Source organism: Equus quagga, chromosome 8 (genome assembly GCF_021613505.1).
Source record: "Equus quagga isolate Etosha38 chromosome 8, UCLA_HA_Equagga_1.0, whole genome shotgun sequence".
Classification (NCBI taxonomy): Eukaryota; Metazoa; Chordata; class Mammalia; order Perissodactyla; family Equidae; genus Equus; species Equus quagga.
The window spans coordinates 66,608,328-66,621,681 of record NC_060274.1 but is presented as its reverse complement, the minus strand read 5'-3'; the positions used below and the strand labels follow the sequence as shown (position 1 = coordinate 66,621,681).

At 35.1% G+C, this 13,354-nt stretch overlaps 1 protein-coding gene across 1 annotated transcript in view; it reads right to left on the bottom strand.

Annotated features, from left to right (window-relative positions):
* GLCCI1 (glucocorticoid induced 1) overlaps nucleotides 1-13,354 on the bottom strand; it is a 102,356-nt gene that overhangs the window by 35,986 nt on the left and 53,016 nt on the right. Inside the window, exon 4 of the mRNA XM_046669424.1 lies at nucleotides 11,491-11,577. Coding sequence (XP_046525380.1) covers nucleotides 11,491-11,577 — 87 coding nt within the window. The remainder of the gene's footprint in view (nucleotides 1-11,490; nucleotides 11,578-13,354) is intronic.

Here is a 13,354-nt window from a genome sequence, read left to right as displayed (position 1 = left end):
TTTTCATAATTTTCTCAAATTCTAATTCTATCATCTATTATAACTATTCTTATTTTCACTTTTAGTCTTCACTCATGTACTCACCATTATTCTAGCCTCAGTTATATATCATATAGAATTTAATATCTTCATGATATACCATGGAAAACCCACCAGTCTTTTATATTTATTCCTTTTTTCAACTTTACTGAAATATAATTTACATTCCCTTAACTTTATCCATTGTAAGAGTAAAATTCTGTAAGTTTTAATCACTTTGTAGAGATGTACAACAATAATCACAATGCAGTTGTAGAACTTTTTCATCAAATCCCCAAAGTTGCTTTGAATCTATTTATAACCAATCACCACTCTCAGCCACATGCAACCTCTAGTGGGTTTTCTTCCCCTGTATAAATTTGCCTTTTCTGGCATTTCAATATAAATGCAACCATATAATATGTAATCTTATACACCTGGCTTCTTTCACTTAGCAGGGATTGGCAAGCAATAATCTGCAGACCAAATCTAGCCTGCTACACGTTCTTGTAAATAAAATTTATTGGAACATAATCATGCCCACTCCACATTGTCTATGGCTGTTATCACACTACAACAGTAGAGTTGAGTAGATGCAACAGAGATTATATGGCCCACAAACCCTAAAATATTATTGGCCTTTTACAGAAAAAAACTGCTGACTTTTGACTTAGTAAAATGTTTCTGAGGCTCATTTATATTGTAGCATGTATCAGAATCCAGTATATTGCTCCTTCTCATTGCTGAATAGTATGTCATTGCATGAGCACACCACATTTTGTTTATCCATTTATCAATCGATGGATATTTGGATATTTTCTGGTTTTCAGTTATTATAAATAACTCTCCTAAAAATATTTTTGTAAATGTTTCAATGTAGATATGTGTTTTCATTTTCCTCACAGATTACTAGGAATGGAATTGCTGGGTTATATGCTAAGTTTCTAACTAACTTTTAAAGAAACCAACAATGTTTTCCAAAGTAGCTGGACCATTTTACATTCCCAACAACTTAGGGTTCCAGAGTCTCTTCATCCCTGCCAACCCTCAGCATTGTCTGCCTTTTAAATCACAGTCATGGTAGTGGGTGTGTAGTTGCATCTCGTGGTTTAAATTTGCATTTGCCTAATGACTAATGATGTTGAACACCTTTTCATGTGGTCATCTGCCATCCATACAATCTTTGGTGAAATACTTCTATTCAATTGTCTTTTCATTCTCTTAGTGGTGTCTTTTGAAGTATAAATGTTCATTTTAATGAAGTGCAATTTATTATTTTTTTTCTTTTATGGCCTTACTCTTGCTGTTGAATCTAAGAATGCCTTGTCTAATCCAAGGTCTTCTAGAAGTTTTATAATTTTAAAGCTTAATATTTAGACTATGATCATTTTGAGTTAATTTTTCTCTCTGGTGAGAGGCAAGGACTTGAGTTTTTTCTTACATATGCATATACAATTATCCCAGCACCAATTGTTAGAAACACTGTCCTTTTCAATTGAATTGTGTTGCCAACTGTTGAAAATCAACTGACCATAAATATAAGGGTTTATTTTGGGATTCACAACTTTGATCCATTTATCTATGTCTTCCTTTATGCTAATAACTTGGCCAACTTCATTAATTTAAATTTAGAAAAGCCTTAAAATTGTGTAACATAAGTCCTCCAAAGTCTTTCCTTGTTATCAAAATTATTTTGGTCACTCTAGGTCCTTTGCATTTCCACATAAATTTTAGGATTAGCTCATCAATTTCTACCCAAAACGAAAACCCTGAGATTTTAACAGGGACTACACTGAATCAATCTGTGGAGACTTACCATCTTAATAATACTGAGTCTGCTAATCCATGAACAAAGTAAATCTTTCCATTTATTTAAGTCTTTAATTTTGTCCAGCAATGTTATGTTTTCAGCATAGAGATCTTGTACTGCTTTTGTTAAATTTATTCCTAAATATTTAATCTTTGCAACCATAACAAATTGTCTCTTCTTTTTGGATTGTTCATATCTAGTATCTAGACTTAGAATTGATTTCTGTATGTTGATCTTGTATCTCGCAACCTTGCTGAACTTGTTTATTAGTTCTAGTAATATATTTATATATTCCCTAGGAGTTTCTACATATAGGATCACATTATCTGTGAATAAGGGCAGTTTTACCACTTCCTTTACAATCTCAACGTCTTTTATTTTTCTTGACTGATTGCACTGACTAGAACCTCTGTGCAGTACTGAATAGAAGTGGTGACAAGGTGACAGTGGATATCACTGCCTTGTTCCTGATCTCAGGAGGAAAGCATTCTGGCTTTCACTATTGAATATGATGTAATCTGTAGATTTTTTATAAATGCCCTTTTATCAGGCAGAGAAAAGTTCTCGTTATTGCTGGTTTGTTGAGAGATTTTTATTATGAATGGGTGTTGGAGTTTGGCAAACACTTTCTTTGACTCTATTGAGATGATTATGTGGTTTTTGTTCTTTATTTTATTAATATAGTGTATTACATTAATCGAATTTCTGATCTTAAACCAATTTTGCATTCCTGGTACAAATCCCACCTGATCATGGTATATAATCCTTTTTATATGCTGCTGGATTTGGTTTGCTAATATTTTGTTAAGGATTTTTGCATCTACAGTCAAAAGGGATATTGATCTGCCATTTTATTTTATGTGAGATGTCTTTGCCTGGTTTGAAATCAGATAACTTGGGCCTGATAAAATAAATTGGGAAATGTTCCCTCCTATTCTATTTTCTGAAACAGTTTCTGAAGGATTAACATGATTTCTTCTTTGAATATTTGATCAAATTCACTAAATCTGATCCTGGGATTTTCTTTGAGGGAAGATTTTTAATTCTTCAATTTCTTGATTTGTTACAAGCCTATTCATATTTTCTATTTGTTAAGTCAGTTTTGGTAATTTATCTCTCTCTAGTAATTTGTGTCTTTCTAGGAATTCATCCATTTCATCTTTGTTTCTAAATTGATGACATAAAGTTGATCATAATATTCCTTTATAATACTTTTAAGTTCTATAAGGTTGCTAGTAACGTCATCCCTTTCACTGCTGATTTTGGTAATCTGTGTCTTCTTTTTTTCTTGGTCAGTCTAACTAAAAGTTTGTCAACCTTGTTGATCTTTTCAAAGAACCTACTTTTAGTTTCATTGATTTTTCTCTAATATTTTTTGTTTTATATTGTTTATATAGCATCTCCTTCCTCTGTTTGCTTTTGGTCTGTTTTGTTCTTTTTCTTGTTCTTGAACCTAGGTGGGAGCTGATATAAGACAGTACTGATGTGAGACCTCTCTCTTTCTCTTATATAAGCATTTAAAGGTATAAATGTTCCTTGAAGCACTGCTTTAGCTGCATACTTAAATTCTAAGTCATTTTTTGTTTTCATTCATTTAAATATTTTAAAATTTCCCCTGTGTTATTAGAAAAGAGTTGTTTAATTGACAAATATTTTGGTTTTTCTAAGATTTTTTTCTGTTACATGATTTAAATCTTTTGTAATCTATCGAGACTTATTTTATGGCCAAGCATATGATCTAACCTAGAGAACGTTTCACACATTTGAAAAGAATGTGTCTTCTGCAGTCACTGGGTAGAGTTTTCTTGACCTGTATGTCACTTAAGCCAAGTTGATTGATAATGTTGTTGAAATCTTCATTCTCCTTGCTGATCTTCTGTCTAGTTAGTTGTTCTATCAAGCATTGAGAATGGGGTGTTGAAATCTCCAATAATGATTGAAGAAACTGTATTTCTCCTTTCATAGTTTTGCTTCAAGCATTTTGGGACTAACAATGTATACACAATTTATGATTGTTATATCTTCCTAATGTATTGACATTTTTATTATTATGAAATATCTCTATTTGCCTTTGGTAATACTTCTTGTCTTAAAGTCTATTTTGTCTGATAAGCTTTCTTATTGTTACTGTTTTCATTGTGTATCTTTTCCCATCTTTTTACTTTCAAAGACTTTGTGTCTTTGAATCTAAGATGTATTTCTCATAGACAGGATATAGCTGAGTGCTATTTTTTTATCCAGTTTGACAATCTCTGCATTTTGAGTAGAATCTTCAGTCCTTTCACATTTAATGTAATTATTTATACGTCTGGATTTACTTCTGCCATTTTGCTATTCATTTTCTATTTGTGTCACATCTTTTTTTATTCCTATGTTCCTTCTTTACCGCTTTCTTTGGTGATAAATAGTTTTTAGTATACCCTTTTAATCCTTCTCTGATATTTTTTACTTTCTCTTTTTTTAGAGTTATTTTATTAGCAACTGCTCTAGGGATTATAATATGTACCTTATCATAATACTTCAAAATAATACTTAATTCTAGTAAAACAGAAACTATACTCCAATATACATCCTTTCCTTGCCCCTTTTGTGTTATTATTGTCATAGGTATTTCATGTATATATCTTATAAACCCAACATAACAGCATTTTAATTATTGTTTTATATGATCTCATGTGTTTTAAATAAGTGGAAAAATGAGAAAAATGTATCCATAGACTCTTTTATATTTACCATTCCCAATATGCTTCAATTCTTCCTATGAATTTAAATTAACATCTGGAGTCATTTCCTTTCAGCCTAAAAGATTTCCTTTAGTATTTCTTACAAGACAGTCTAGTAGGAGGAAATTCTTTCAATCTTTGTTTATTTGGGAATACTATATCTCACCTTTATTTTGGAAGACTAGTTTTTCTGGATATAGAATACTTGGTTGACAGGTTTTTTCTTTTGGCACTTTGAATATGTCAAGCTTAATGGTCTCCATGGTTTCTGACAAAAAGTGTACCATTAAAGGTATTATTGGTCCACTATGTGTAACAAAGTCAGCCCTGGTGGTCTAGGGGTTAAGATTTGGTACTCTCATTGCAGCAGCCCAGGGTTGTTTCCTGGTCAGGGAATGACATCACTCATCTGTCAATTGTCATACTGTGGCAGCTACATGTTGCTATGATGCTGAAAAGCTATGCCATGTGTATTTCAAATACCAGCAGGGTCATCCGTGGTGGACAGATTTCAGTGGAGCTTTCAGACTAAGACAGACTAGGAAGAATGACCTGGCCACCCACTTCCAAAAAATTGGCCATGAAAGCCTTATGAATAGCAGCAGAGCACTGTCTGATATAGCGCTGGAAAGCGAGAGGATGGTGCAGAAAGACCGGGCAGGGTTCCACTCTGCTGTACGCAGGGCCACTAGGAGTCAGAATCAACTTGATGGCACTAACAGGTGTAATAAGTCATTTTCTTCTTCCAGCTCTCAATATTTCCTTTTCCTTTAGCTTTCAACCATTTAACTATGATGTGTCTATTGTGGCTCTCTGTTTTTCTACTTGTGGTTTATTGAACTTCTTGAGTCTATAAGATTGTTTCTCATCAAATCTGGAAAGTTTTCTGCCATTATTTCTTCAAATATTTTTTGATTCTTCTCTATTCTCCTGGGTCTCCCATTATGTGTATGTGTATGTATTTCATGTTTCTCTACAGGCCTCTAAGGCTCTTTTGACTTTCCTTCAATCTTTTTCTCTCTGTCCTTCAGGCTGTATAAATTCTATTGATCTATATTCAAATTCAATGATTCTTCTGCCATCTTAAATCTGTTATCAAGCCCATCTAGTGAATTTTTAACTTTAGTTATTACACTTTTTAATTCTTGAGTTTTTGTTTGTATATTTTTTATAATAACTATCTCTGTGGAAATTCTTTATTCATTAAGTCACTGTCATCCTACTTCCCTTTAATGCTTTAAACATGATTTCCTTTAGTCCTTTGGAAATACTTATAATAGCTGCTTTTATGTTTTTGTCTGCTAAAACCAATAGATAGAAATACTTAGATACAATATCTACTGATTGTTTTTTTTCTTAAGTATGAGTCACACTTTCTTGTTTCCTTGCATATCTCTAAATTTTTTGTTGAATGTTGGACATTTTAGATAATATATTGCAGCAATTCTACAACCCTGTTACTTTCCCCAAGGGTTATTGTTTGTGTTTTAGTAACTTAATGGTCTAAAAGTCTGTTTCCTCTGCAATGTGTGGCCACTGATGTCTATATTCCCTAATTTTTTCCCCTCATTTTTCTTTTTAAGGCTGGCTTTTTAAGACCTTTTTAAGCTGGTCTCCAGTGTTCACCTTAGCGTTCAGTCAAAGACTGATCAGAGATTTTATTTAAACATCTCAATCTAGTAAGGCTTCCACTCCCAGGATGGGATTTGTGTGTGGAACGAGAAGTGCATTTAAAGTTTGGGTCTTTAACAAGTTGGCCCTAGATTATTCTATTTTATTTTATTTTTATTTAGAGATTGGTACCTGAGCTAACATCTGTTGCCAATCTTTTTTTCCTTTCTTCCTCCTCCTTCTTCTTCTCCCAAAGGCACCTGGTACATAGTTGTATATTCTAGGTGTGAGTGCCTCTTGTTGTACTATGTGGGACACTGCTTCAACGTGGCCTGATGAGCAGTGCCACATCTGCACCCAGGATCTGAGCTGGTGAAACCCTGGGCCACCAAAGCAGAGCATGCGAACTTAACCACTCGGCCATGGGACTGGCCCCTGGCCTGTGGCCCAGATTTTAGCACCACTAGGTCTGCTTGAATCTCCTCTCTACATAATCTTAGGCTCCACAGGCCAGTGATACCTGGGTGGCCTAGGCCTACTTCATTTTCTACTGGGCATGTCCACAGCATCCAGTCAACCTGGGCTATGTGGTGAACTTATCAATCCCCCGTGACTTGTCTTATCTTCTAGAACTCTCTATAAAATTCTGCTACTCCATGAGTCTATTTCTTGCCACAAATTGGACCACAGCCTCAGACTAGCAGAGCTGTTGACCCTCCCTATTCATTTGCAACTAAGATCACTATAGGCACTAATTTGTTATTGTGCTTTGATTTACTGTGCTTTTCAGATGTTGCATTTTTTACAAAATGAAGGTTTGTGGCAACCCTGCATTGAGCAAGTCTATTGGTGCCATTTTTCCAACAGCATTTGCTCACTTTGTGTCTGTGTCACATTTTGGTAATTCTTGTGATTTCAAATTTTTTCATTATTATTATATTTGTTATGGTGATCTCTGATCAGTGATCTTTGATATTACTATTGTAATTGTTTTGGGGGTGCCACAACTATGTTCATATAAGACAGTGAACTTAATTGATAAATGTTGTATGTAGTCTGACTGCTCCACTGATCAGCTATTCCCCCATCTCTCTCCCTCTCCTTGAACGCACTATTTCCTGAGATACAACAATATTGAAATTAGGCCAATTAATAACCCTACAGTGGCCTCTAAGTGTTCAAGGCAAAAGAAGAGTCTTATGTCTCTCACTTTATAGCAAAAGCTAGAAACGATTAAGCTTAGTGAGAAAGGTGCGTTAAAAGCCGAGATAGGCCAAAAGCTAGGCTGTGGTGTCAAACAGTTAGCCAAGTTGTGAAAGCAAAGAAAAAGTGCTTAAAGGAAATTAAAAGTGCTTCTCCAGTGAACACACAAATGATAAGAAAGCAAAACAGCCTTACTGCTGATAGGAAGAAAGTTTTGGTGGTTAGGACAGAAGATCAAACCAGCCATAATACTCCCTTAAGCCAAAGCTCAATCCAGAGCAAGGCCCTAACTCTCTTCAATTCTATGAAGGCTGAGAGAGGTGAGGAAGCTGCAGGAGAAAAGTCTGAAGCTAGCAGAAGTTAGTTCATGAGGTTTAAGGAAAGAAGCCATGTCCATAACATAAAAGTGCAAGGTGAAGAAGCAAGGGCTGATGTAGAAGCTGCAGCAACTTATCCAGAAGATCCAGCTAAGACAATTAATGCAGGTGGCTACACTAAACAACAGACTTTCAATGCAGATGAAACAGCCTTCTATTAGAAAATGCCAACTAGGACTTTCATAGCTAGAGAAGAGAAGTCAATGCCTGGCTTAAAGGCTTTTTGACTCTTCTGTTAGGGGCTAGCAGCTGGTGATTTTAAAGTGAAGCCAATGTTCATTTACCATTCTGAAAATCCTAGAGCCCTTAAGAACTATGTTAAGTCTTCTGTGCTCTATAAATGGAACAACAAAGCCTAGACAACAGCACATCTGTTTACAACATGATTTACTGAATATTTTAAGCCCACTCTTGACCTACTGCTCAAAAAAGTATTCTTTTCAAAATATTACTGCTCTGATGGAGATGTACAACAAGATTAATGTTGTTTTCATGCCTGCTAACACAACATCCATTCTGCAGCTCATGGATCAAGGAGTAATTTCAACTTTCAAGTCTTACTATTTAAGAAAAACATTTTGTAAGGCTATCGCTGCCATAGATAGTGATTCCTCTGATGGATCTGGGTAAAGTAAATTTAAAACCTTCTGGAAAGGATTCACTATTCTTAGATGCCATTTGTGATTCATGGGAAGAGGTCAAAATATCAATGTTAACAGGAGTTTGGAAGAAGTTGATTCCAACCCTCATGGATGACTTTGAGGGGTTCAAGACTTCAGTGCAGGAAGTAACTGCAGATGCAATGGAAATAGCAAGAGAACTAGAATTAGAAGTAGAGCCTGAAGGTGTGACTGAATTGCTGCAGTCTCATGAAAAAACTTTAATGGACGAGAAGTTGCTTGTTATGGATGAACAAAGATAATAGTTTCTTGAGGTGGAATCTACTCCTGATGAAGATGCTGTGAAGAGTGCTGAAATGACAACAAAGAATTTAGAATATTGCATAAACTTAGTTGATAAAACAGTGGCAGGGTTTGAGAGGATTGACTCCAACCTTAAAATTAGTTCTACCATGGGTAAAATGCTATCAAACAGCCTTGCATGCTGCAGAGAATTAGTTTATGAAAGGAAGAGTCAATCGATGCAGCAAATTTCACTGTTTTCTTATTTTAAGAAATTGCCACAGCCACGCCAACCTTTAGCAACCACCACCTGACCAGTCAGCAGCCATCAACATCGAGGCAAGACCCTCCGCCAGCAAAAGGATTACAACTCACTGAAGGTTCAGATGATGGTGAGAATTTTTTAGCAATAAAGTATGTTTTAATTAAGGTATGTACATTGTGCTTTTATACATAACGCTATTGCACACTTAAGAGACTACAGTATAACATAAAAGTAACGTTTTTTTTTCTTGAGGAAGATTAGCCTTGAGCTAACTATTGCCAATCCTCCTCTTTTTGCTGAGGAAGACTGGCCCTGAGCTAACATCCGTGCTCAACTCCCTTTACTTTATACGTGGGATGCCTACCACAGCATGGCTTTTGCCAAGTGGTGCCATGTCTGCACCCAGGATCCAAGCTGGCGAACCCTGGGCCGCCGAGAAGCAAACATGTGAACTTAACCGCTGCGCCACCAGGCTGGCCCCTAAAAATAACTTTTTTTTGATTGGCACCTGGGCTACCAACTGTTGCCAATCTTCCTTTTTTTTTTTTTTTTTTAAGGATTGGCACCTGGGCTAACAACTGTTGCCAAACTTTTTTTTTTCCTGCTTTATCTCCCAAAACCCCCCCTGTACACAGTTGTATATCTTAGTTGCAGGTCCTTCTAGTTGTGGGATGTGGGACACCGCCTCAACATGGCCTGACGAGTGGTGCCATGTCCGTCCCCAGGATCCGAACCCTGGGCCGCTACAGCGGAGTGCGCGAACTTAACCACTCGGCCATGGAGCCGGCCCCTAAAAGTAACTTTTATATGTACTGGGAAACCAAAAAAATCCATGTAACTAGCTTTATCATGATATTTGCTTCAATGCGGTGGTCTGGAACCAAACCCGCAATGTCTCCGAGGTATGCCTGTATTTTAATCTACACTACTTCCTATCAAGTGCTCTCTCTCCCGCAGGGGCAGCAAAGCTTTTGATTTCCAAGGCCTGCCCCATCCTGGCTGAAATGCCACACCAACAAAGCTGGGGATGAGGAAGAGGGGAAGAGGAGTAGCACCAGATAAGAATACTACAAACTTGCGTTATCCTTACCCTGAGTTCGGTTCAGTACATTTCCTGAAGAAACCTTCCCAATTTGTTTGGTTGATTTCCAAAGCACTGAGCTAGCTGTTTTGATAGTTTTGTCTAGCTTTAAGGTTGCTTTGTGGGGAGAGCAATCAAATTTTGTACTCAGTCATGTCAGCTATTCCATTTTTAATAGTGTCTACCAGGTGTTGCTGTAGTCCAAAGTTCAACTATACCAAATCTTGGCTATAACTTTGAGATTATACTTACCCAAGAGATAAAACTGCAAGTTCATTTCGTTATTCATCTTCTATGCATAGATATGTTGCCATTTTAGACTAGATATATTAGACTCAGCTTCCCTTTTTTTTGTTGTTTATTGGGAAAAACTGATCTTATACATATGCATTTGTGTGTAGGATAGACAGGAATTGAAGATTTCTCTATACCAGTAATACAAAGAACCTACTAAAAACGTAATACAGTCACAGGCAAAATCATGCTAACAGACTATATATATTCAGCCCAGATACCACAATATATGAGAGATATTGATAACTCATAGCATACGAAAATGATACTAAAAAGTATGGAAACTATGGAATATAAAAAACATTTAAGAGAAATGTCAACGTTTACCCTGGAGAAAAATGACATATTGCTAGCCTTTCAAATATTTAAAGTAGACTTACTCAATACTGATATAGAGGACAGTGTCAAAACTAAGGGGGACAATTTTGAGTTCAATATACAAAATTAACTATTTAACAACTTAAGCTAAAACAACTGAACTGGTTTGGTTCTCTTGCAAAGTGATGAGCTTCTCTCATTGAGAATGATCATAATAGACCAGATGACCATCTTTTTAAGGAGTTTGTACACAGGAGATAGACTAGATGATCTTTCAACACTGTTTCTCTAATTTTACAAAAACAAATAAGTAAGAATTTAATGGATAAAAGATAACACTATCAGGAAAAATAATCCAAGACATACATAAAGATTATCATAATTTGGGTTATTCATAATAAATAAGGCAATGGGTCATAAAAACTATTTCGAAGAGACATGGAGTTCACTGTACTACTGGGTTACAAATGGCAACAATATCCTGGATAATCCTAAGAACGCCATTAGAAGCAGAAAACACTATCTTAACCATTGCACAAAGCTATAATCTATAGCTCTGGTTGCTGTAACTCAAAGACAAGAAAGCTGAAGTGGGAACAAAAGATAACTCAAATGAACATATAGAGATTATCACATAAAATCAGACTTCATTTTGGAAAGGCAAAAGTTGATGGGTGCATAAAAAATATTTATAAAGGACATGAAGGGCACAAATAAGGTAAACTCAGACTTATTCACCAAAACACAGAAGGCAACCCTTAAACTCTGAAAGAGGAAAGGTTAGGATGAATAAAGGAAGTACCGTTATATTCAGGAAACAGTAAGCTAATTTGCTCGGACCAAAACGGGTTATAGACTGAAAAATTCTGAAAAACAGAAATAACTTACCTCTTTTAGTTGATCAGCACTCCCCCATGATGCAGAACGCTGATGTGACCTCTTTTCTGCTCCCTCTTCAGCCCAACAGCTAGGTGTCTTTAAAAAAAATAAATAAAATAAAAAATAAGGAATTTTGTCCCTAATCTCACAGTAACTCAGACATATTTCAAATCTTAGCACATACCAGTTAAGGGGCTATACAAATACCAAGATCCCTTAAACACTAAGATTTTCATGACTCTGTGAAGTGTTTAAAACATTCTTTCATATTCTGAATTAGACATTATCAGTCTAAGATGTCTAAGTAGTGTTACTCAAAATACGGTTTTTCACATCAACATGAATAACTTAAAGTTATCGAATTCAAAGAGAACTGTGACGATACGGACATTGGTGCTTTCAAAAAAAAGAGCCAAACTAAATATGAAATAGTATTTCTACTAAATAAAATAGACATTAGTAAGATTAACAGAACTAGCTTAGAAGCAGTGGTATTAGATGACCTATATGTCAAATATCTGGATAGACAGAGGACTGATTGTGCTAGTCTTCCTATAATCAGGAAAGAGAGTGTTAGCAATAGTATCATTTTTTTCCCCCTGAAGAAGATTAGCCCTGAGCTAACATCTTTGCCAATCTTCCTTTACTTTGTATGTGGGTCGCCACCAACTCATGGCTGACGAGTGGTGTAGGTCCATGCCCGGGATCTGAACCTGCAAACTCAGACCACAGAAGCAGAGAGTGCTGAACTTAACCACTACGCCATGAGGCCAGCCCCAATAGTATCATTTTTTGAAAAACATCAAGCATTTTTATAAAAAAATATAAAATTGTTATAAAAGTGAAAAAGAAAAAGATTAAGCTAAATAAAGTGACTCTAATCTGAAGTAATGCATGTTAAAAAACAACTAGCTTAAGTTGAACTATGTCAGAAAACAGAATTGTTTTTATTTAAAATCTCATTTTTAATTATTTAACCAGTAATAGACACTACAACCAAATGTAACATAGAACACTAAGTCCCAAATGGTAAGACCATTTAGTAGTTGTATTAAAAATCAATGTTAAAATGTCATCCTTAATATACGAACAGACTCTTAGTATGATGCAAATTTGGGAAAGCAAAAACCATTATTTAAAGACAAAGGGTAATGATTATCACAATAAATAGATATGGCTTTAAAAAATTATTTTTTATCACATACTGAAAAAAATCATTGCTTATGTTGAGGCTGCTCATGTACTCTACATAATATATGACTTATGAAAAAGTCACCGGTTCTACTTCACACAATTCAAAATGCTGTGGACAACTTTTAAAATAATTACCACCTCTTAAAATGAATAAATAAAATGAAACCAGTTAAAAATACAAATAAACTGCTTAAACAGTTCAAAAACTAAAGTGAAGCTGTTTGGTCATATTGAGAGAGTAAAATATTTTATTTGACTGATAAGTGCAGGGATAAGAGCTATCAATATATTAAATAAACTACTTGCAAAGAACTATTTAGTTATTAAAATTTCCTAAGTTCAGTTGTAGATAAGACAAACTACTCTAAAAATAATTTAGCCCCCAGTCATATCTTAAATAATCAACTTATTCTAAAAATTATGCAATTATGAGTTTATTTTAGTCAAACTTTTATTTTTAGAATTCATATGCCTTAATACTTTGACCTTTCTACCAAGCATAAGCATTACTCTTCTTAAAAATCAAACGATTAAGGATCACAATGTTTAAAACTCAAAAGCACATTCACAGAAAATGAGTCAAATTTTTGGCATGTTCCCTAATTATTTAACAGTAACATTTATAACACTAATTACTTTCATTCTGCACAGCTCTAACTTTTTCAAAGAATATTTACAT